A 26,303-nucleotide genomic window follows, 5' to 3' on the forward strand; every position below is an offset into this window, starting at 1 on the left:
GCAATGTAATTGGGGCAAAATATAAGCGTTTAGTGAATTCTGCCTGTCTTGCACTAGGAAGCTGGGAACTCAGAGTTAGTATCCTGGTGGTTGGTTCCTTTTAAAGGATAAGTTTCTAGTCAACTCATTTTTGTTGCCAGCAAGCTCACATCTTCTCTTGTGCCAGAGGCTTCTCTCTCTTCAGAAAGAGCACCCATAGGCTGTGGGCTAACAGATGTGAAACTTTATATTGCTTCAGTCTTATGAGCGGCATAAATACTATATCATTCTTGGAACCTGAAGTTTTATTTCAATCTACAAAACATTATGCAGTTAACATCTTGATAGCTAAAATGTATAACCCTGGTACAAAGTGAGCATTAAAACATACATACCTAAGAGACATTCCAACGTGGGCTTACTTACCTGTGCTGTTAAACTCCACACATTTTCTAGCCTTCAGCACTGCTGCAAGTTTGCTCAGTGATTTTTGTTGCTCTGAATTGAGGCTGCTTCCCAGTAAAACAACAGGCCCTTCTCTAGGGTGGCCTGGGCTTGCTTGCTGTGTGACGACAAGAGGAAAAAATGCTAAAGTCCTTCCTAAACTGAACTTAAAGAAAACAACTAATCTATTTGACAGTCTATTAAATAAAGAATAAGACTTTGAAATGAATAATTCATGGCATCTTACAGGACACATACATAAATCTATCTAGAGGAAATGCTATGGCATTGTAGATACTTTCTTTAATTTATGTAACATACCAAAGCAATTTTCAATTAACTAAAAGTTCGGTCTTGGGGACCTTTTGAATCAGTAGCAGCTTTCAGCAAACGGGCTGATGAAGATGCAGCGTGTTTTGTTTGGGAACTGTAGTACATGCCTAACTTCCATAGGTCACAGTAATGTGACAAGAAACTCACCACACAGTCCCGACTAATAGCAATTACTGAGTATTAAGCAACTGAAGAACATAACGTACTCAGGAACATTTTAAATCAACGTGTTCTGAACGGTTTAAACTGGGGCATGAAAGGGTAAAGATTTTAAAATGACCCTTAATGTATAGTGCCTAGCACAACATAGCTTTTTATTTCCCCCCCCCCCCCAATTGGGTCCTCTGGGTGCTACCATAATATTTTTGTATATATACACCCACAAGACATACAAACACAGACACATAAAACACATGAATAAATGTTTGTACATTAGCTTACAAATGGTATACAAATTTTACTGTAATGAGGCACTAAGAGTTGAAACCGTTCTACAAAGACACAATATCAAAGACAGCCACAAAGTCAGTTTGTCCAAAGAGGCACCACCCTTCCCCCCAGCCCCAAAGGTCTTGCAGGGCATTCTAAACAATGAAGAGTAAATATTTTTATTACATTTTATGGGTACATAGAGAAATACGTATGTAAGGTCTAATTTTCATTTACACTAAAGCCTCTATACATTCCTCTAGCAGGGAAAAAGGGCGTGTGTGTAAATAAGACCACCACCCACACACAGTCCTACAATTGTTACTGTTAAGGCGCACAGTGAGGCCAATTTGTTATCTCCAGCTGGGAGAAACTGAGAGGCCTCTGGCAGAAGACTGTAAAGACGTGTAATAACCCAGCAGTGGAAAACATCTTAATTATTGGGTGACGGGAGATACTGGAAGAGCCTATTATACTTTTAAAGTGTGTAAAAGCATTTAGAGCAAAGAACAGGTGTGTCTTTTTACTGGATGTGTGTATACAACAAACAACAGAGGAAGACAACACACGATGTGGAATAAAGTTTGTCAGTATTTGGGAACCATTCTGAGTTATCGCAAAAAGAAAAGGAGGACTTGTGGCACCTTAGAGACTAACCAATTTATTTGAGCATGAGCTTTCGTGAGCTACAGCTCTCTTCATCGGATGCATACCATGGAACCTGCAGAAGACATTATATACACACAGAGACCATGAAACAATACCTCCTCCCACCCCACTCTCCTGCTGGTAATAGCTTATCTAAAGTGATCATCAAGTTGGGCCATTTCCAGCACAAATCCAGGTTTTCTCACCCTCCGCCCCCCCCCCCCCCCCACACACACACACAAACTCACTCTCCTGCTGGTAATAGCCCATCCAAAGTGACCACTCTCTTCACAATGTGTGTGATAATCAAGGTGGGCCATTTCCTGCACAAATCCAGGTTCTCTCACTCCCTCACCCCCCTCCAAAAACCACACACACAAACTCACTCTCCTGCTGGTAATAGCTTATCCAAAGAGACCACTCTCCCTACAATGTGCATGATAATCAAGGTGGGCCATTTCCAGCACAAATCGAGGTTTTATCACCCCTCCCCCCCACCCCGGGGAAACACACACACACACACTCACTCACTCTCCTGCTGGCAATAGCTCATCCAAACTGACCACTCTCTAAGTTTAAATCAAGTTTAACCAGAACGTCGGGGGGGGGGGGGAGGGGGGGTAAGGAAACAACAGGGGGAAATAGGCTACCTTGCATAATGACTTAGCCACTCCCAGTCTCTATTTAAGCCTAAATTAATAGTATCCAATTTGCAAATGAATTCCAATTCAGCAGTTTCTCGCTGGAGTCTGGATTTGAAGTTTTTTTGTTGTAAGATATCGACCTTCATGTCTGTAATTGCGTGACCAGAGAGATTGAAGTGTTCTCCGACTGGTTTATGAATGTTATAATTCTTGACATCTGATTTGTGTCCATTTATTCTTTTACGTAGAGACTGTCCAGTTTGACCAATGTACATGGCAGACGGGCATTGCTGGCACATGATGGCATATATCACATTGGTGGATGTGCAGGTGAACGAGCCTCTGATAGTGTGGCTGATGTTATTAGGCCCTGTGATGGTGTCCCCTGAATAGATATGTGGACACAGTTGGCAATGGGCTTTGTTGCAAGGATAGGTTCCTGGGTTAGTGGTTCTGTTGTGTGGTATGTGGTTGTTGGTGAGTATTTGCTTCAGGTTGCGGGGCTGTCTGTAGGCAAGGACTGGTCTGTCTCCCAAGATTTGTGAGAGTGTTGGGTCATCCTTCAGGATAGGTTGTAGATCCTTAATAATGCGTTGGAGGGGTTTTAGTTGGGGGCTGAAGGTGACGGCTAGTGGCGTTCTGTTATTTTCTTTGTTAGGCCTGTCCTGTAATAGGTGACTTCTGGGAACTCTTCTGGCTCTATCAATCTGTTTCTTCACTTCCGCAGGTGGGTATTGTAGTTGTAAGAAAGCTTGACAGAGATCTTGTAGGTGTTTGTCTCTGTCTGAGGGGTTGGAGCAAATGCGGTTGTATCGTAGAGCTTGGCTGTAGACGATGGATCGTGTGGTGTGGTCAGGGTGAAAGTTGGAGGCAGATAGGTAGGAATAGCGGTCAGTAGGTTTCCGGTATAGGGTGGTGTTTATGTGACCATCGTTTATTAGCACTGTAGTTTCCAGGAAGTGGATCTCTTGTGTGGACTGGACCAGGCTGAGGTTGATGGTGGGATGGAACTGGTTGCTATCATGGTGGAATTCCTCAAGTGCTTCTTTTCCATGGGTCCAGATGATGAAGATGTCATCAATACAGCGCAAGTAGAGTAGGGGTTTTAGGGGACGAGAGCTGAGGAAGCGTTGTTCTAAATCAGCCATAAAAATGTTGGTATACTGTGGGGCCATGCGGGTACCCATAGCAGTGCCGCTGATCTGAAGGTATACATTGTCCCCAAATGTAAAATAGTTATGGGTAAGGACAAAGTCACAAAGTTCAGCCACCAGGTTAGCCATGACATGATCAGGGATAGTGTTCTTGAAGGCTTGTAGTCCATCTTTGTGTGGAATGTTGGTGTAGAGGGCTTCTACATCCATAGTGGCCAGGATGGTGTTATCAGGAAGATCACCGATGGATTGAAGTTTCCTCAGGAAGTCAGTGGTGTCTCGAAGGTAGCTGGGAGTGCTGGTAGCGTAGGGCCTGAGGAGGGAGTCTACATAGCCAGACAATCCTGCTGTCAGGGTGCCAATGCCTGAGATGATGGGGCGCCCAGGATTTCCAGGTTTATGGATCTTGGGTAGTAGATAGAATATCCCAGGTCGGGATTCCAGGGGTGTGTCTGTGCGGATTTGATCCTGTGTTTTTTCAGGAAGTTTCTTGAGCAAATGCTGTAGTTGCTTTTGGTAACTCTCAGTGGGATCAGAGGGTAATGGCTTGTAGAAAGTGGTGTTGGAGAGCTGCCGAGCAGCCTCTTGTTCATATTCCGACCTATTCATGATGACAACAGCACCTCCTTTGTCAGCCTTTTTGATTATGATGTCAGAGTTGTTTCTGAGGCTATCTTACAACAAAAAAACTTCAAATCCAGACTCCAGCGAGAAACTGCTGAATTGGAATTCATTTGCAAATTGGATACTATTAATTTAGGCTTAAATAGAGACTGGGAGTGACTAAGTCATTATGCAAGGTAGCCTATTTCCCCCTGTTTTTTCCTACCCCCCCCCCCCCCCGACGTTCTGGTTAAACTTGGATTTAAACTTAGAGAGTGGTCAGTTTGGATGAACTATTGCCAGCAGGAGAGTGAGTTTGTGTGTGTGTGTGTGTTTCCCCGGGGGATGAGAAAGCCTGGATTTGTGCTGGAAATGGCCCACCTTGATTATCATGCACATTGTGAAGAGAGTGGTCACTTTGGATGGGCTATTACCAGCAGGAGAGTGAGTTTGTGGGGGGGGGGGGGGGGGGAGGAGGGTGAGAAAGCCTGGATTTGTGCTGGAAATGGCCCAACTTGATAATCACTTTAGATAAGCTATTACCAGCAGGACAGTGGGGTGGGAAGAGGTATTGTTTCATGGTCTCTGTGTGTATATAATGTCTTCTGCAGGTTCCACGGTATGCATCCGATGAAGTGAGCTGTAGCTCACGAAAGCTCATGCTCAAATAAATTGGTTAGTCTCTAAGGTGCCACAAGTACTCCTTTTCTTTTTGCGAAGACAGACTAACATGGCTGTTACTCTGAATTCTGAGTTATGGAGATGACCCCACAGTCTTGCATATAAAATCTTATATATATCATTTTTGTTACAGAAATCTTCTTGGGAATGTTGGAGAGTTTTACAAGTTTGACTGAGACTATTTGTCCCAGCCCATTTCTAACCTGTCTGTAAAGCCAGATGCCCTAGTTACCCTAGGTCCAAAGTATTCAGGGCTCACAAGATGAATTTGATTTTTAGGAACACTTACTTCCCCGCATTGACTAAATGAATATGATTCATTCTTCATTGGTAGCATTAGCACAGACTTCATCTTTTCAGTTTCTGCGTAGTCCACAGGGCGCAGACCGAATATATTACTGGTAAAACAAGCACAGATGGTTTAAGTAAATAAAATGTGTGACGTGATTCTTAACTAACTGGGTGCATTATCTGGATAGTTTTTCCACCTTCTTACTAATATGCAATTTCTGCTAAAACACACAGAAAAGATTCAAGAATTGCATCAAAGGCAGATGGATTCAGAATCACAAGCTGCTACATTCAACATGAAAAGTAAGAGAGTTTACAACCGAATGATAGGTTAAATAAACCACAGCCCTTGTTAAATGTTTTGCTGCTCACCCATTGATATCTATCACAACAGCCAGCATTTTGCTTTGTAACGCTTAATTGCAATCACGCCACCAGGGAAGAAAAAGCATGTTGATTCCAAATGGAAAGTTCCAACAGATTATTACAAGTTAAATACAAACAAATATACAGGTAAAACAGGCATACAAGGTCTTCACTTGAATCCACCAACATTGTGTCACACTGCTGATATAGAAAAAAAAATATGCTAGCAAGTATAAAAATACACAGTTTAGGTACAAAAATCCATATTAGCTACTACAGACTATAAAAGACATACTGAAAGTCTCTATATAGTAGGTTAGAGATACTAATCAAGCCAAGACCAAGGGTTTATTGTAAATGTTATTTTCTCCTCATTCAATATTCCATTAGCAAATAATCCAGCTACCAGAATTCAAACACAATTCAAACAGAACAGTGTCATATTTTGATCTATATGATGTACTACAAGATGCCTGTTAACGAGACCACAACTGTGACAGAAAACACCCATGCGCGTAAGGCTCCCACAGCTAGCCAAGATTGTTTTCTATTATAGGCATCAACTCAAATTTTGGTCTCTCTCTTATTCAGTTTGCTATTGTATGTCACAGGTGACAAATCTGCCAACAGAGAGAAATCAGGGTGATTACTCATGCTACGGGGCATGCAGGAAACCTCCTACTCCCCACATAATTCACCAGCTATAATTTGGATAGTTGTACCTGCAGTGAACCATGGGCATATCTGAGTGTGGCTGTGACATCTGTCTCCTCCCCACACCACCTTATAGCTGCAGGACAGTAGTTAGAGAGGAAAAAGCCTGCAGCTACAGAACAGGTACAATAACTGGTGTTGGTAAGCCTGGTCTCACTAGCACTCCCCCGGGGCATTGTACCTGCCTTGTTCTTTGTAGGAATAATGTCTACTACAGCTATTCCTCTTCCTTCCACCTTACATGGCCCTAGAGCTTAAAAGGAAATGTAAGAGCTCACGATGGGAATGAAGTGACTTGGTTATGCCATGTTACAGAGTAAAGAGTAATAGAAAAAGCAGAGCTAAAGAGGTCCAAAAACTGCTGTGTCACTATAGCACTATCTTTTCAGGATAGCCATATGCTGCCATATAAAGCCTGTATCTAGGAGGAAATCTGATTTTAGTCCATATGTGGAAGTACCTCAGCATAGTTACATGATTTGGCATAAACAGAAAGATCCTTGTATTAATCTTAACCAAGAAAAAACAATGAAATCAAAGCTGTATGATCATTCTAACCTAAATGCACCACTACTTTTTTCATTGCTCTTTAGTACACGCAACTTGTTAACAGAGAGAATCTCTGGTCAAAGATTCTGGACGGGTTTTTGCTAAAACACCCTAATTTCACAATAGTGCCAGCTCCTAGCTCTCCTGTATTTCTGAATGCTGGGAGTTGGCATATTACAAATGCTGCAGATTAAAAGATAACTTGTCACACCTCAGTCCAGCCCTGGGAATTGCAGCCCATTAAATACTACCATGCTGTTCCTGCTTTGTCATGCATCATCAGGGTAGGCTTTGGCCTCTCCTTAAATTAGGGCAATATTTCAATCAAGCTGCTGTAAGATGGTTCCTTCAAACAGGTCCAAAAGAGAAATAAATATTAGCATATGCATTAAAATCATCATCTTTACACCAAATGGCTGAACCTAGCTTTTAAAAATGTTAAATTTCATATCACTTTGTATGCTTTTTTTATTTCATAGAGTGATAGTGATGTCATTAATTGTTGCAAAAGAATCCCGAGGGCTTCAACTCTTGACAATTAAGTGAAAGAACAACTATATGCCTTATTATACAGTTTGTTCATTTGCACTGTTTCAGTCTTCATATTGTATTTAATTGGGGTTTTATGACAATTAGGAATTATTTGTCTCAAAGAGCATTTTAAGTTTGCCTTTTACCGGTGCATACACTGCCTAAGCTTGATATTGCAAAGTGACAAAAAATAAGGGATGTTCACATAATGTTAGAGTCAAACAATTAAAGTACAATAATGTTAGAAAATGCAAGACCTCAGGTTTTCACAAGTGGGCCATGTTACACATGCTGAATATTTTGAGATATATATTTTTATTTTAATTGTGCAACTGTAACATTGAATAAACATAGGCTGTAGATTTTGCTAAGTGGGTCAAAGCCTGTGGCCCCTGTAATGGCAGGAAATAATTAGGTGAGATATGCCCAGATGATCTGAGCAGGCAAACCACATCTTATCTACAGAAGGTGGTATGCCCCACCCCCAGCAAGGTCCCTGCCAATCATGTGAGCAAGACATACCGGCTGGGCACCTAGAAAGGATTCTCTGTATTACCTCAGAGGTGGTCCACCCCGCCCGGTGTCCCATCTCTAGTTTAGATCAATGTGACGCTTCAGAGGCAAGTATTGTGGGTTTTCTTTCCATAAGATCTTTATGCCCCAGCATTGCAATGAGAGAGCACATTAAGTTGATTATCTATGATGAGCCCTAAATCCCCCTAAGTCACTGCTTTCCAAGACAATCTCTCATCCTGTAGATCAGTGGTTCTCAACCTTTCCACACTACTGTACCCCTTTCAGGAGTCTGATTTGTCTTGTGTACACCCAAGTTTCACCTCGCTTAAAAACTACTTACTTACAATATTAGACATAAAAATACAAAACTGTCACAGAACACTATTACTGAAAAACTGCTTACGTTTTCACTTTTACCATGTAATTATAAAATAAATCAACTGAAATATAAATATTCTACTTACATGTCAGTGTATAGTATATGAAGTAGTATAAACAAGTCATTGTATGAAATTTTACTTTGTACTGACTGCTAGTGCTTTCTGTGTAGCTTGTTGTAAAATTAGGCAAATATCTAGATGAGTTGATGTACACTCTGGAACAACCACTGCTGTAGATAACCTGTGTTCTTAATTCCCAGATCTATTACCTTGATTAGACTAATTAGAACACATTGTTGGGATTGTGATTATTTAGCCAAGTGATTCAGATTGCTCTACAACAGTAACCTGTCCCACCAATCTGTACCTCATCTACAAACTTCACCAGCAAATATTTTATATCATTGTCTAGATCACTAATAAAAATATTTAACAGACTTGGACCAAGGACTGGTTCGGACCAAGAGCCGATTCTTGGGGGACCCTGCTGGAAACAGCCCTGCTCAGTGGCATCTCTCTAACTACATTTTGAGATCTGTCTGTGATCCAGATTTTAATCCATCTAATGTGTGTTCTGTTAATTCTATATAATACACTTTAAAAAAAATCAAATGTCATGTGGTCGTAAGTCAAAGCCCAGTAGAAATCCAAGTATACTATATCACAGTTGCCTTTATCAACCCATTGTCTTTTTTTTTTTTTAAACAGGATTACAAGAGCTACCTTCCATGAAACCATTAATTTTATTCATTGACAAAAAACAATTAATTAATAGAGTTAATGTTGCCCAGTGGCATCTTGTGCCAGTCCACTTTTCTCTCCACTAGGCCCAACATGGTTGTGTGAAATCATAAATACCCACCTCTATACACTTTGCTATAATAGAGTAGGGATAATGGTCATGCTTTGAAAAGTTTTGCATGTATAGTTGCTAACAGGGAGAGCGAGAGAAATCAAGAACTTGACAGTTTCATTACATGGCAGATACAGTAACTAAGCACATAAGCAAAGACTCATGTCTCTCTCTCCTTTTCCACTCCCCCTCTCCCACAACATACAGGCTCCCCTACCACCATTCCCAGCTCACCCTTCCAGTCCTGACCCATTAATCCGTAGCACTTTAGAAGCTGTTAGAACATAACAAGTCTGGCACACCCTGCTGCTGCATACACATCAGGCAGATTAATGGAGGCTCGCCTGCCTCCTTGATTTTTGTAGCCCGAGTTGTACATGGAGTCCTGCACACCTCTTACTCTTCCCCCACCCAATAGACTCCCTATGCTCCTGCTTTGGCCGAGGCTCCTCTGCCACACTCAGTCTACCTTCTCTCCAGGCCACTCCCATCCCCCCACTCCACACAGGGATGGTGTGTACCTTAACTTTGTATTTCCTGGTACTCTCAGGTTTAAATCTGTGTCACCTTAGGGCCTCCCAAGATCTTGGCCCACACATATGGGGAGCAAGAAGAGGATCTTAAATCGACCGCGCAGGGGCAGAGCCCCCAGATCCTAGCACAGACACAGGAAGGAATGGGAGCCTGACAGGGCCCCACACCCCTAATACCGTCTACTCAACTTGCCACCAACTCCCAGTGTCCCATCCCTTGACCTGTGCCCCACAACCCCTCTCCTATGCACTCCACTCTTCTCTCCTTCCCCGAGCAAGTATTTGCATGTGTAATTTATTTTCCTTTTGAATATACTTTGAGCAATTTCTGAATTTTCTGCTGCATTCAGATTACATTTCCCTGCCCACTTCCCCCCAAAACAAAAACCAACCCTTTGACAAAGGCAGATTGGAGCAACATGCATACATTTCATTTTCAGATTTCTGCCAAGGGTGGGTTCTGAACATATAATACCCAGGTGTTGCTATGGTTTAATGGCCACAGCACGGCCCCTTGAGCCACCCCGGTCATACGAAAATGGGCTGGGTAGCAACCTTTTGCATACTTTGCCTACACGTGTGCAGTGTAATCCGTTTGGTGCGTAAACCTTAGGCTCAAACCTAACACTTTGTTGAACAACATCTTCAGTGTTGCCTTCCCAAGAGGGCAGTGGTTGTCACTAACTGGGGCAAGCGTTGACTGATTGAGACACCTTAGGCAAAATCAGAGCCATGGTTTGACCCCCAGGTATGCACAGAAAAAAGTAAAAAGAAAAGGAGGACTTGTGGCACCTTAGAGACTAACAAATTTCTCTAAGGTGCCACAAGTCCTCCTTTTCTTTTTGTGGATACAGACTAACACGGCTGCTACTCTGAAACAGAAAAAACTAAGTAAAATCAACCCTGAGAAAAGCTTTTTTTTTTTCCCCCAGGGGAGGGGCAGGAAGAGACTTTATCTTGGGGACCTTTTGCTCAAATAACTCCAAATTTAGATCACCCTCACTAAGGCACACCACATTTCGAGGTGATCCATGTAAGCATGCCAAGTTTAGAGTACATAGAAGAGTCTCCTTTTAAACAAAGAGCTCCTCAACCTTAACTTTAGCCTCTTATTCTTTGTTGATAGAATCCTGAAGTTAGAGGCTCCATCTTTTTTAGGTAAGATAGATGTACTACTCTTGCTAATCCAGAGTCCAGAAGTGCTCCAATAAATACCTCTTCTTGAATGAGGGTGAAATTAGACTTTTCAAGATTAATTTAGGTCTACAAGAGCCAGATGTATCCTTTGAGGCAAAAAGCCTATCAGCTACTTATCTAAGTACTAACTGATGGTGAAAACACTCCAGGCTAAAGAGAGCCTAAATCTAATATTGGAAAGATCACTGTGCTGGAGAACAGAGACCTTCGAAGGCACCTCAAGCCTGATGCTTAAATGAATACGGAGAGTGATGCTGCATATGATACTGCAGCTGACCCCTCAGGACCTTCCATGCTGGATTTTGCAGGACCACAAAGTCAAAGACCTCCTCAACAGCAGCTGATGACCGTTAGCACTGGAGTTTGTTTGATGGGGCGACACTACTGAACTCCAGGGCGTTGGGAGTCCATTGGCTACTGCCAGTCTAATGGGATCTTAATGTAAAATTCCAAGGATGTTGGTTACTGAGGGATGAGGGTGACATGGCTGACCACAACGGGTGGAGCTTGACATTGGCCTCAAGCTAAACAAGTGCACTTGGTGCAGGGAGCAGTGTTCAGCCTCAGGGTAGGGCACAACGGGGATTGAGAATATTTCTCCGTCATGGAGTTAGAGGCTTTAGAAGGATTCAAATTTTTTTTTTAAAAAAAATCAGTACATGTTGATTTCACTGTACACAACAAACCAACAAAAACAATTTCCATTGATAATAATTGAAATTTACAGACAGGCAAATGAAGAAAAATGCTGCTTGAGAACTCCTTTGAGTTTGATTTAAGCATATTTACTTCATATACTCTGACATGTGGTGCTGACAATGTGTGTTTTAAGAGTAATAAAGCTTTAACTTTCTGAATCTCAACATCTATTGTCATTAAATAATTATTTTTTCTGATCCCTATCATTTCCCACAACTGTGAAAACCAATAAAATCAGAAAAAAGCGTTTAAAACAAACATTGATAATATCCACTGAAATTAAAAAAAATAATCCAAAACACATTTTACCAAGCCTACAGATACCGTTCCAGCATATGGGGTAACAGTAACAATACAGCAAAGTGTAGCAAGGGGAAAGGACAACCTGCTAGTCAGGAAATAAGGAATCAGAGAAAAGGAAAGAATGTATGATAAGGCAGATATGTATGCAGAATTAAGGAGAGCTTCAAAAGCATTGAGAAGGCTGATTTTTTGTTTGTCATCTCCAATTTAGGCAGTCAAATGCTAAATTTTTGTATCCACACGTATATCCAACATAAATAATACTTGTTCTAAATGCCTCATTTTAACACCTCTAGCCATTGTATTTTTATTCAGTAGGCCAATGTAAATAATTTTTTCCCCTGGTTTCCAGACCTTCTTGGAAAAAGAAAGATCAGCTCCCAGTGCTATACTTTTACCATTTACCCCTATGTGGAAAATTCCTAATCATAGAATATCAGGGTTGGAAGGGACCTCAGGAGGTCATCTAGTCCAACCCCTGCTCAGAGCAGGACAAATCCCCAACTAAATCATCGGAACCAGGCCTTTGTCAAGCCTGACCTTAAAAACCTCAAAGGAAGGAGATCCACCACCTCCCTAGGTAACACATTCCAGTGCTTCACCACCCTCCTAGTGAAAAGGTTTTTCCTAATATCCAACCTAAACCTCCCCCACTGCAACTTGAGACCATTACTCCTCGTTCTGCCATCTGCTACCACTGAGAACAGTCTAGATTCATCCTCTTTGGAACCCTCTTTCACGTAGTTGAAAGCCGCTATCAAATCCCCCCTCATTCTTCCCTTCCGCAGACTAAACAATCCCAGTTCCCTCAGCCTCTCCTCATAACTCATGTGTTCCAGTCCCCAAACCATTTTTGTTGCCCTCCGCTAGACGTTTTCCAATTTTTCCACATCTTTCTTGTAGTGTGGGGCCCAAACTGGACACAGTACTCCAGATGAGGCCTCACCAATGTCGAATAGAGGAGAATGATCACGTCCCTCGATCTGCTGGCAATGCCCCTACTTATACAGCCCAAAATGCCATTGTCCTTCTTGGCAACAACGGCACACTGTTGACTCATATCCAGCTTCTCGTCCAATGTAACCCCTAGGTCCTTTTCTGCAGAACTGCTACTGAGCCATTCGGTCCCTAATCTGTAGCAGTGAATGGGATTCTTCCGTCGTAAGTGCAGGACTCTGCACTTGTCCTTGTTGAACCTCATCAGATTTCTTTTGGCCCAATCCTCCAATTTGTCTAGGGCCCTCTGTATCCTATCCCTACCCTCCAGCGTATCTACCACTCCTCCCAGTTTAGTGTCATCTGCAAACTTGCTGAGGGTGCAATCCACACCATCCTCCAGATCATTTATGAAGATACTGAACAAAACCGGCCCCAGGACCGACCCTTGGGGCACTCCACTTGATACCAGCTGCCAACTAAACATGGAGCCATTGATCACTACATGTTGAGCCCGACAATCTAGCCAGCCTTCTATCCACCTTATCGTCCATTCATCCAGCCCATACTACTTTAACTTGCTGGCAAGAATACTGTGGGACTGTGTCAAAAGCTTTGCTAAAGTCAAGGAACAACACGTCCACTGCTTTCCCCTCATCCACAGAGCCAGTTATCTCGTCATAGAAGGCAATTAGATTAGTCAGGCATGACTTGCCCTTGGTGAATCCATGCTGACTGTTCCTGATCACTTTCCTCTCCTTTAAGTGCTTCAGAATTGATTCCTTGAGGACCTGCTCCATGATCTTTCCGGGGACTGAAGTGAGGCTGACTGGCCTGTAGTTCCCAGGATCCTCCTTCTTCCCTTTTTTAAAGATGGGCACTACATTAGACTTTTTCCAGTCGTCCAGGACTTCCCCCGATCGCCATGAGTTTTCAAAGATAATGGCCAATGGCTCTGCAATCACAGCTGCCAACTCCTTTAGCACTCTCAGATGCAGCGCATCCGGCCCCATGGACTTGTGCTCATCCAGCTTTTCTAAATAGTCCCTAACCACTTCTCTCTCCACAGAGGGCTGGTCATCTCTTCCCCATGCTGTGCTGCCCACTGCAGTAGTCTGGGAGCTGACCTTGTTCGTGAAGACAGAGGCAACAAAAGCAATGAGTACATTAGCTTTTTCCGCATCCTCTGTCACTAGATTGCCTCCCTCCTTCAGTAAGGGTCCCAGACTTTCCTTGACTTTCTTCTTGTTGCTAACATACCTGAAGAAACCCTTCTTGTTACTCTTAACATCTCTTGCTAGCTGCAACTCCAGGTGTGATTTGGCCTTCCTGATTTCACTCCTGCATCCCCAAGCAATATTTTTATACTCTTCCCTGGTCATTTGTCCAATCTTCCACTTCTTGTAAGCTTCTTTTTTGTGTTCAAGATCAGCAAGGATTTCACTGTTACTCCAAGCTGGTCGCCTGCCACATTTACTATTCTTTTCACACATCGGGATGGTTAGTCCCTGTAACCTCAATAAGGATTCTTTAAAATACAGCCAGCTCTCCTGGACTCCTTTCCCCCTCATGTTATTCTCCCAGAGGATCCTGCCCATCAGTTCCCTGAGGGAGTCAAAGTCTGTTTTTCTGAAGTCCAGGGTCCATATTCTGCTGCTCTCCTTTCTTCCTTGTGTCAGGATCCTGAATTCAACCATCTCATGGTCACTGCCTCCCAGGTTCCCATCCACTTTTGCTTCCCCTACTACTTCTTCCCAGTTTGTGAGCAGCAGGTCAAGAAGAGCTCTGCCCCTAGTTGGTTCCTCCAGCACTTGCACCAGGAAATTGTCCCCTACACTTTCCAAAAACTCCCTGGATTGTCTGTGCACCATTGTATTGCTCTCTCAGCAGATCTCAGGGTGATTGAAGTCTCCCATGAGAACCAGGGCCTGCGATCTAATAACTTCCGTTAGTTGCCGGAAGAAAGCCTCGTCCACCTCATCCCCCTGGTCCGGTGGTCTATAGCAGACTCCCACCATAACATAACCCTTGTTGCTCACACTTCTAAACTTAATCCAGAGACTCTCAGGTTTTTCTGCATAGAATCATAGAATATAAGGGTTGGAAGGGACCCCAGAAGGTCATCTAGTCCAACCCCCTGCTCGAAGCAGGACCAATTCCCAGTTAAATCATCCCAGCCAGGGCTTTGTCAAGCCTGACCTTAAAAACCTCTAAGGAAGGAGATTCTACCACCTCCCTAGGTAACGCATTCCAGTGTTTCACCACCCTCATAGTGAAAAAGTTTTTCCTAATATCCAATCTAAACCTCCCCCACTGCAACTTGAGACCATTACTCCTCGTTCTGTCATCTGTTACCATTGAGAACAGTCTAGAGCCATCCTCTTTGGAACCCCCTTTCAGGTAGTTGAAAGCAGTTATCAAATCCCCCCTCATTCTTCTCTTCTGCAGGCTAAACAATCCCAGCTCCCTCAGCCTCTCCTCATAACTCATGTGTTCCAGACCCCTAATCATTTTTGTTGCCCTTCGCTGGACTCTCTCCAATTTATCCACATCCTTCTTGAAGTGTGGGGCCCAAAACTGGACACAGTATTCCAGATGAGGCCTCACCAATGTCGAATAGAGGGGAACGATCACGTCCCTCGATCTGCTCGCTATGCCCCTACTTATACATCCCAAAATGCCATTGGCCTTCTTGGCAACAAGGGCACACTGCAGACTCATATCCAGCTTCTCGTCCACTGTCACCCCTAGGTCCTTTTCCGCAGTACTGCTGCCTAGCCATTCGGTCCCTAGTCTGTAGCTGTACATTGGGTTCTTCCGTCCTAAGTGCAGGACCCTGCACTTATCCTTATTGAACCTCATCAGATTTCTTTTGGCCCAATCCTCCAATTTGTCTAGGTCCTTCTGTATCCTATCCCTCCCCTCCAGCGTATCTACCACTCCTCCCAGTTTAGTATCATCTGCAAATTTGCTGAGAGTGCAATCCACACCATCCTCCAGATCATTTATGAAGATATTGAACAAAACCGGCCCCAGGACCGACCCTTGGGGCACTCCACTTGATACCGGCTGCCAACTAGACATGGAGCCATTGATAACTACCCGTTGAGCCCGACAATCTAGCCAGCTTTCTACCCACCTTATAGTGCATTCTTCCAGCCCATACTTCCTTAACTTGCTGACAATTCAGTTTCAGTTTGCTCAGGGCTTGCAGTTTCATACTGGAGCCCTGAGCAATCATACTGCTCTCTTACATACAATGCAACTTCCCCACCGTTTCTGTCCTGCCTGTCCTTCCCGAACAGTTTATATCCATCCATGACAGTACTCAAGTCATATGAGTTATCCCACCAAGTCTCTGTTATTCCAATCACATCGTAATTCCTTGACTGTGCCAGGACTTCCAGTTCTCCCTGCTTGTTTCCCAGGCTTCTTGCATTTGTGTATAGGCACTTGAGATAACTTGCTGTTTGTCCTGTTTTCTTAGTATAAGGCAGGAGCCCTCCCCTCTTGGGCTCTCCTGCTCGTGCTTCCTCCCAGTATCCCATGTCCCCACTTACCTCAGGGCTTTGGTCTCCTTCCCCCGGTGAACCTAGTTTAAAGCCCTCCTCACTAGGTTAGCCAGCTTGCTTGCGAAGATGCTCTTCCCTCTCTTCGTTAGGTGGAGCCCATCTCTGCCTAGCACTCCTCCTTCTTGGAGCACCATCCCATGGTCAAAGAATCCAAAGCCTTCTCTCCAACACCACATGCATAGCCATTCGTTGACTTCCACGGTTCGACCGTCTCTACCCAGGCCTTTACCTTCCACGGGGAGGATAGACGAGAACACCACTTGTGCCTCAAACTCCTTTATCCTTCTTCCCAGAGCCATGTAGTCTGCAGTGATCCACTCAAGGTCATTCTTGACAGTATCATTGGTGCCCACATGGAGAAGCAGGAAGAGGGTAGCGATCAGAGGGCTTGATGAGTCTCGGCAGTCTCTCCGTCATCTCATGAATCCTAGCTCCTGGCAAGCAGCAGACTTCTCGGTTTTCCAGTCAGGGCGGCAGATAGATGACTCAGTCCCCCTGAGGAGAAAGACCCCGACCACCACCACCCGCCTTCACTTGTGAGTAACTGATTCACTGTTCATACTTACGCTATATGGTGAACAGTAAGAACCCTCTTCTTATACCATGGCATTGGCGGTGTAGACTTTGGATCTGGGAGTACACAAACAAACAGGTCTGTTTATTCCCCCTGGGAGTAGGTGGATGGGGAATGGGTAGAGCCTTGGCTCTGCTCCCCAGTGCATCAGCCAGCACTAATTAAGCTGGGTTGGGAGTGGGAAGGGTTATGATTTGCTGCTGGTATAGGGCAAAAAGCCAATTAATACATACCTCCAGCAGCACTCAAGGAAGGGGGAAGCAAGGAAGGAATTGTGTCTGAGGAGTATCTGAGGCACAATATGATCTGGGATACTCATGGGGTGGAGCAGTATATGCCCATGCCTTGCTCACATCTGCACCTAGAGGCATGTCTACCTCTAAATAAAATATTCCCATTTACCTGGGATTGTTCACACTCAAACTTGCACCAACTGGATGAAGGCTAAAACACACCTAGAAGAAATAAGGCAATGAGACAATTTTTACCAATGTTAAACTTATTGTGCATGAGGAACTGGCAAGATAGCCCATTTGAGTGAAAGCATTTATGAATAACTGTGAAATTGCAAATGCAATAGATCTAATTTTTCAAGTCACTTGGCTTGCTGTGAAGCAAGGAAAAAAAAAGAACTCAAGAGAACAAGCACATGAAAACATAAATGTGTAGGAGATTAACTTAAAAAAAATTAACTAGACCAGCCGGGCAATTAATAGGTCCACTGGTCCATATAATATTTTCCATTTGCAGTTCGTATCTTTTTTAGTCAGAAAAAAATTGAACAGCAAAGAACATGCTCTAACTGCTTAATCTTGCAGATTTTCAAAAAAGTATTGCCAAGGAAAATTGAAATCCTATGATTTGTCTTCTGGAAAATAAAAACAATTCTGAACTGTGTTCTCATCCTACAAAATATGTACACACACTCCCTTTTATAGTAAAGCTATTTCCTATACTTAAATCATAGAGATAAAAATCTGACAGTATTTTTGAGGTGAGATGTACTAGATGTAAAGTTTACTTCTACGGTACATCAGATGTTTGTTTAAAGGTTTTGAAAAGTAAAATTTTAAAAAGTCACAAAGACTCTCTATATACGAGTAGTATATGGACAGCTAAAATATTAATTCTTGGCATGGCCACAGACTTCCTGTGTGACTTTGGGCAAGTCTTTGCCTCAGTTCTCTGTCAAATGGGGATAAAAGGACTTCCTTCCTCTTTTTACAATCTAAACAGACAGGGCAGACAAAGCATAAGATTTCAGGTCTTACCATGTATATCTACAGAATTTAACCCAGTGGGTCTCATCTCAGGTGGGACCTCTAAGCACTACAGTAAATTAGATACTAAATACCTAAAAAGCAGCATTAAACTAGGTTACTATATTTTATAGTACACTTTTTACGAAGTGTCATATAGAACTATTTCAAACTCGCACTCTAAGGTTACGCCCACACTTCGAGCAGGAGAAGACACACCTGCACTAGCTCTGTTCAAGCTAGTGAGCTAGACAGCGTTGTCATCGTATCGCAAGCAGTGGCAGGAGCTAGCCACCCCAAGTACGTGCCTGCCCAAGATGCCAGGTACAAATCACTTGTGCCCCAATGGCTACACTCTATCCTTACTGTGCTAGCTCGACCAAAGCTAGTGCAGACATGTCTTCTCAAGCTCCAGCTCTCAAATGTAGAAATACCCTAAATTCAACTCAGGCATCACTTTTATTCCAACACCCCAAATTACTAATGCACACTGTTGAAAAGAAAATATTGGTTTACATAATTCTGCACTCAAAATAAAAGTGTTTGACTGCAAAAGCCACATTTTGCTTAATGATGGATATATTTATACAGGGGGCCTAAATACGGTTTGAACACATTTAACATGTTGACAAAACTTAGTGGGCTAAGAGAGATACAGGAAAACTGATTATTCAGGCTTTTATATGGCTCTAAAAGGTTAATCAGCTAATTAAGAACCACTTATATCCCATGTCAAAGAGGGCTCTCTTTAATAGGAAGTTTTAAGCTTCTCAAGAGCCTGGGGAGATGGGAATGAACAAAAACTAGTAGAAAATTGGAATATTAGTCAGATGAACTGAGATGAAGAAAACAGCAACGCAGTTTGAGCAGTACAGCCTAAGACCACAAACTTATTCCATTTCAAGTTGTGCATCCGTCTAGTAGACTCTTAAACAGCTAGTAAAACTTCAGATCTTGCTCAAAACTCAGTACTAAATCTCTACCCTTTCAAAAACCTGGCTGACAGTGACAGAAATCCCATGGCAGATGTGTACATAAACAGCCTGAAAGACAATGGGATTATCAACTCAGCGTTAAGAAACCATCCTGCCTTGATCAATAAGGAGCTTTGAACCTCTATATTACCAGCTTGGTCACAACTATTGCTACAAAGGCAATTAGAAAAGTCAGAATTTATGTGACGTCGTGTTATGTCATGCTTTCACTGAAAATAAATTGAAGCAAGGGATGCCAAAAAGAAGAAGACTGAAGAGCTGTGAGGTGGAGGGAACTGCAGGAGTCTCATTGTAGGGTGCTGTCACACTGGGAGTAAGAGCAAGCGTTATAAGAGAAGTATTTCTACGACTTAGAAGTTTTGTTTGAACTTTAATTTTCTCTGTGCCTCAGTTTCCACATCTGTAAAATAGCAATTATAATAATTGCCTCTTTGCAAAGCGTTTTGGGATTTACGGATGGAAAATGCCTAGCTTACACTGTACTATTACATTGATGACTTAGTCCTGACATCAGAGAAGGGGTGGCATTCTTCTATACATTACAACATGGGAGTCACTTTATCTACTGGAGTAAGAGGACAAATTGCTTTTACCAAATGGGAAGAAAAGATCTTTGATGTAATTCTGCAACTACTACAGTAGTGTGTTACACAACAGCATCTCAGCAACAGATACAGAAGGACTATATAAGATGAGGAAAATTAAATCTTTTTTGTGGCACTTACCAAGTGGCATAACACTAAACACTTGCCATGGCATTTGCAGGTCCATTTGCAAGAGATGAAACACAAAGAATGCTAAATTTGTACGCAGAAGATTTTAATAAAGTTTGAATAAATCACAGTATAAATTACTCCATGAGAATTATCTAGCATTATCATTATTCTCAGACATCACTCGCTTTACAGAAGCCTTTGGCAAGGTACATTTAAAAATTCTTGCTAGGTGTAAAACCACTTAAACTATAAATGAATTTTGTATACCCTGGAAATTCTGTAGTCATAGTGCCTCCCCGTTATTAACATTGCCCATTTAAAAATTCAAACGGAGACCTTTTCTGTACCACCAAAGGCAGTATGCTGATACAACCTGTAGCCAGTCTCATAAAACATTTGATTTTAGAGGGGATGTAGTCTTGGATACCCCATATCACACTGTTTCAGATATCATTGTTGCTACAATAAATATTAGAACATTGCTTATATTCACACTAGACTATGTCTTGTCAGTTCACATTTTGAATGGAACTGGACTTCAATCTATTTTCTTGTTTTGAAATGAGTAGGAGACTTTTTGACCAAAGGTGGTCATATATTTGCCAGTATGGCTAACGGAAAACGGTGGGCTAATAAGAAGACTGACCTGAAAATTCTAGTATTGCCAATTTAAAGTTCTACTGTACAATTTCTCCAGTCTTTTGGCTGCTATCAAAAAGATTTATACCCAAATTGGTTGGTTGTGTAATATTTTCAGAAACCCAGGAGAGTTGTAAAAATCATGCAGGCAGCTACCAATACCCAACTGGTGAACATTTTATCTTGAAAAGCTGACACCTGAGGAAGCAGATGTACTATCCTATTTTTTTTTTTTTTTAAATATGCTGCCAGGCCAAGGGAACGATTCCTTTTGTACTTTTCCGATTTATTTTTATATCCTGACACATTTCATGTAAACTAGAAGTATTTTCTGATCGAATACCTCCATTCTGTAACAGAACTTCAACAAGTTTACAACATTTGAAACTAGCTAATTTACTAAAGCTTCCTTATTCCCACTTCACACTATGGCCAAGGAGGTACATACGTCAGCAAACAAGTCAGACATGAACAAGGCTACATTCTACAAGCATGTAATGTGCACATGCCATTTACGACAACATGCATGGTTCCAGATTACAGATTGTATACAGTAGCTGCTGATACAAATAGCAACGCTACTGCCATTGTAGCATGACATGAACAACCCAGCATCTCATTCAACTGATGTGATGACAACGAGAAAGATAAATCCATGAATAATTATTGTGTGTTTGAGTCAGTATCAATCACATTACAACTCCAGATGTTTGCTACATGCGTATCAATAGAGCAAACTCACCAGAAATATACATAGCTAAAATGGAAGTACTTTTTTAAAATATCAGTAATAATCTCCATTATGCACTCAGATTTTTTTTTTAATGCTAATTTATTTTTTTAAAGCCCAAACTTTGGGATTTGTTCCAAACTTCATAAAGAAAAGCTTAGGACAATCCTGAAGCCTAAGCAAAAAAGATAACATCCAAGTTAGAAAGGGGCATTGTATAATTGAACACAAAAAGAAACTCCCATTGAATAAACCATATATTTTGTATTAAGAGCTTTGGATCAAAATTTACTCAATGTTACATCCTGGACTTTCACCAGCAACATCAATTTTGAAATAAAGACGTCAATTACAAAACAACATTACACAGCTACTCACACTGCATCCTGGGAGGCTCCATGTGAGAGCAACAGCTCAACAATGCTCATATGCCCATTCTTGGCAGCATCATGAAGCGGTGAGTCATTCTGATACCCAGTAGTGTTCACCAACGCCCGGTGCTGTAGTAATAGCTCCACCACCTTCCTGTGCCCGTGATTACAAGCCTCATGCTAGCCGGTGATGTTGACAAGAAGCACACGGGGAAAAAAAAAAAAAGACATAAAATTCTAATGAAAGTACAGAATGTTTTTTTAATAATGGATGTTTGTCACTATGAGTTAATGCATTCACTTTCATAGCATCTCTCAGACTGGCAGCATGATATGGAGATACTATTCAATTTTGACAATGCAATGGCCATCATGAGTAATTATCTTTTCAAACATGGCATTGATAAAGAGCACAGAGGAACTGAACATAGACCATGTGGTGTGCAAAGACGACTATAAAGGAATGCCTTCCAAGCTATCGACTAGGGTCAAACATGCTCTTTGGGAGAAAAAGGCAGCGGATGAAAAGGGATTAGCACTCACTACCTATAATTTTTTAATGAAATTCAAGCATGCAAGAATACAAAAATATATCTAAGGTATACCTGTTGGTAACCAAAGTTCAAATTCCACTATTTAACGTGCACCCAAAATGGTGGGAACTACAGATCTAATTAACAGTTGACAAGACTTACAAAAAACTGTACTTGCACTCTAACCTGGAAAGAGAGCATTTTGCACACTTAAGAAATCATAGGTGAATATGATGGTAAAAGTGATAGAGAATACTGACACTTGATGAGAGGTGGGATGATTCTACAGGAAGAGCACTCTCGCATTGCCATAATGAAGACTATTTCTCATAATCATCTTCTTTATGACAGGTTTCAGAGTGGTAGCCGTGTTAGTCTGTATCAGCAGAAAGAACGAGGACTACTTGTGGCACCTTAGAGACTAACAAATTTGAGCATAAGCTTTCATAGGCTAAAGCCCACTTCATCAGATGCACGCAGTGCAAAATACAGTAGGAAGATATAGAGATACACACACACAACATGAAAAAATGGGGGTTGCCATACCAACTCTTAATGAGACCAATCGATTAAGGTGGGCTATTATCAGCAGGAGAGAAAAAAACTTTTGTAGTGATAATCAGGATGGCCCATTTCAAACAGTTGACAAGAAGGTGTGAGTAACAGTAGGGAGAAGATTAGCATTGGGAAATAGTTTTTTAGTGTAATGACTCAACCACTCCCAGTCTTTATTCAAGCATAATTTGATGGTGTCCAGTTTGCAGATTAATTCCAGTTCTGCTGTTTCTCGTTGGAATCGGTTTCTGAAGTTTTTTTGTTGAATAATTGTGACTTTTAAGTCTGTAATGCTCAAATAAATGTGTTAGTTTCTAAGGTGCCACAAGTACTCATTCTTTCAGTCTTCTTTACGTTTTGGATACAATAAAGATAGGGGCAGGAAAGAACAAACTGTAAAAAATGGAAGTGTGGAGGAAAGGACAACAGACAAAAATGAAAATATCAGAAGAATGTTGACACCCACCAATGGTGTCCATCCAGCATGGTCTTTAACATTGGGGTCTGCTCCATTTTTCAGTAAGTGTTCAACGGCTGATACATCACCCTAGAAGGGGGAAAAAAATCATTGCTAAACATCTTAGGAAGGATAGATAGAACAAAGAGAAAAATAAATGGGAGAGAACAATAAGCAGCTGCATCATTTTGATTACAATTAAATCAAGACTTTCATTTAGACAATGTCAACCTGACAAATTTTACTCCTTGTTTTTAAAAAAAACACTGTTTATTAGTATAGTGTAGTCAGAAACACCTAAAAGCTTTATTTAAGTCAGGAGCAGACTGAATAAGGCACATCTCACACACTATAAATAATTCAGAATACATAACTGGACAAGTGTGCGTAGACTGCAATCTATTGGCTAAGACTGACTGCAAGGATTAAGACCAGGTACATGTCCTTCAAACCAAAAATTTTGTCAAACTAATCTAAATGACTAGCTAGAAATATGCACAAGTGAACCCAATTTATGTGCCTGTCTTAGAAACATCCAACTTGCATGACTAAAATATTGAAAGAAAAGCAAAGAGAAAGTATTTCTATTTAATCTTTCAATTATTATGCATGTTAAAACTGCCAGCACCCTTATATCATTGGCAGTTATGCTACCATCATAATTTCATTTCCATTCTGGCAGAACACAACAAGATATTCAAGTTTTGCTACGGCACAGAGGTGGAAGCAATACAGGAAGGAAAGGGGAATGCCTGAGACAGAAATTATGGGGAGTAGAAGGAGGAGCCTAGAAAAATATAAGCTACAATTGACCAGAATACACATAAAATTGGTTAAAGTTGGGTGACTTAACAGCTCCCAAACTCCCTGCTTATTAGAATTCTGAACCTGTGCAGTCAGACATTGCTTAGAGCATGAACAAGGCTCCTTCACCCCTGTTTATAATGCGGTTTGCTGGAATGGCTACTTTGTTGTGCTTCTATCGCTTAATATTTTTATGAGAATATGTTATTGACCTATCACTCAACCCCAACCTCGAGGACCAGTTGACTGTGGTTCTTTTGGTTCCTATCTTTTCACTTGTCCAGCTTGATGGCCCTACCAGGAGTTAAAACTCCCATTAGCATAGCTCTCGGTCACTGGAACACATAAGGCTTCCCACTGTGTCAAGGTACAGTCCCCAGGGAAGTCTTATTAGAACTGTCCTTGGCAAAATTTGTACTGCCAGCTACAAACTCTGAGATGGGAAGAGGGAAAAACGAGGCAAGAGGAGAAAGAAAGAAGGGGGGACCTATAGAAGAAGAGACAAGGTAGGAAAAACCACAAGGAAGAAGAAAGAACTCCATGTACCAAGAAACCTAAGGCTACACGGACGGCAAAGAAAGGAGAGAAAAATAATTGGAAGTGGAAGACAGAACTGCAAACTTAGAGACACAATATGGAATAAAACAAAATCTCCTGCCCCCATGGCAAAAGCTGAAACAAGGAAGGGCTTCAAGTGCAGATCTATTGAAAACAGAGAAAGGGAACCCAAAAAGGTTAAAAACCAGCAGCTCTCCCTCTCAACAAAAAGCTGTGGAAGAAGTTAATACCTGAATCACAATGTGATAGCTGTAATTCTCATGCCATCAGGTATATTAACTGAAAGAGATCCCGATCATTATCCCACTACATAACTTAGAATTCACCTCTTTTTTTAGGAACAACAAATATGAGGCCCAAAATTGAGCACAGTAATAAACCAAATGAAGGAAAGCATCAAACCTGTTCTATGATATCAGGGAACATTTCTGAGACAATGTAGAATAGCATTAATCCTCATTCTTTACAACCAAAGAAAACTCTTCCAAGACAACAAACTCTGTTCAGCAGAAAAAATAACCAGCAACTGATAAAAGAAATATTAACTCAACATTCACATAAAATGCTGAAAGGCTCTGGTTTTATATCATTCAACTGAATTTATATAACAGAGATATGTTCCATGCATTATAATCACAACCCCAGCAAAATGTTATATTTTAAGCAATTAAAGAAAAAAACTATTTTAGTTAGAATATTTTTTGGTCTCAAGGAAAGAGACAAGTGGAAACCATGTACAAAGAGAAAATCTTCACAGGCATTGGACTCAGTGATCAGTGCAACAGAGCTTTTCCCATGGATAAAAAGAATTACCTACGGTAAGTGATATTTGAGCTTCTCTTTTAAAATTATTAAGTTTGCAAACATGTATAACAGTGGTTGATATTTTTGCAGGGTTCCCTTAGAGCCGTTACAAATAATTTGAATCTGGTGTGGGCATTAGGTACATTAACTGCTCAGAATGTTAACATTCATATTACAAATCTATAAAATGCTAGTTTAATTTTTATTACAGTAAAATTTTTCTGTAGAAGTACTAGAAGTACTGTCAACATATACAGAATGAAAAAGTGTTAGAGTAAAGCTAGAAAACTATATTTCTCAGTTTACAATGGAGTTAAGTGGGATTTTTTCCCCCCTGGAAATGAGAAAAAAAATCCATTTTTGTTACCGAGGTTGAACTTCTCTTTTTAACCACTTACAATTCACAATAAAAGTGGAGGGAATGGGAGAGGAGCTTTCATTTTGATTACACACATGCACAATGACTGAACAGCTACTGTCAATCAGGATTAGAAGTGATGCATTAAGAAAGCTGTTTGTGGCCTAGAGACTGACAGAGGAAATACAGCCAGAAATTAAAGTTTAAATTTACAGCTGCAGGGCATGTTAGTAGACCCATGGAAGTTATGTCTTCTGCACCCTGAACTTTTAAGAGGTTCTGAAAATGCACTCAACTACTTCACAGTGAATACTCGTTAAAAAAAGAAACATGCAAGGAAAAAATAGGGGGGGGACAGATCTTCAACTGGCATATACTAGGGATTCAATCTTGCTAGGTTCCAAGCTCCCGACAGTGCTCCAACAATACATTTAACAACATAATTAACTTTAAGCATTGATCTCAATGGATAATTCACATGTTTAAAAGGTAAGCAAGTGCCTTAAGCATTTTGCTGGGTCAGGGCCAGAGTGCTCAGCACCTGGCAGAATTGAGCCCCAATTGAGGATCTGATTCTATATATGGTCCATCTCCA

General features: G+C 41.5%; 1 protein-coding gene across 2 annotated transcripts in view; it reads right to left on the reverse strand.

Moving 5' to 3' along the window:
• Positions 1–26,303, reverse strand: part of BARD1 (BRCA1 associated RING domain 1) — a 66,486-nt gene that overhangs the window by 15,673 nt on the left and 24,510 nt on the right. For both annotated transcript variants that reach the window (XM_048868912.2, XM_048868913.2), the window contains 4 exons: positions 23,194–23,274; positions 21,647–21,819; positions 5,205–5,313; positions 406–541 (listed from right to left, as the gene is read on the reverse strand). In XM_048868912.2, the coding sequence (XP_048724869.1) occupies positions 406–541; positions 5,205–5,313; positions 21,647–21,819; positions 23,194–23,274 (499 nt within the window). The remainder of the gene's footprint in view (positions 1–405; positions 542–5,204; positions 5,314–21,646; positions 21,820–23,193; positions 23,275–26,303) is intronic.

Source organism: Caretta caretta, chromosome 11, assembly GCF_965140235.1.
Source record: "Caretta caretta isolate rCarCar2 chromosome 11, rCarCar1.hap1, whole genome shotgun sequence".
Lineage (NCBI taxonomy): Eukaryota > Metazoa > Chordata > Testudines > Cheloniidae > Caretta > Caretta caretta.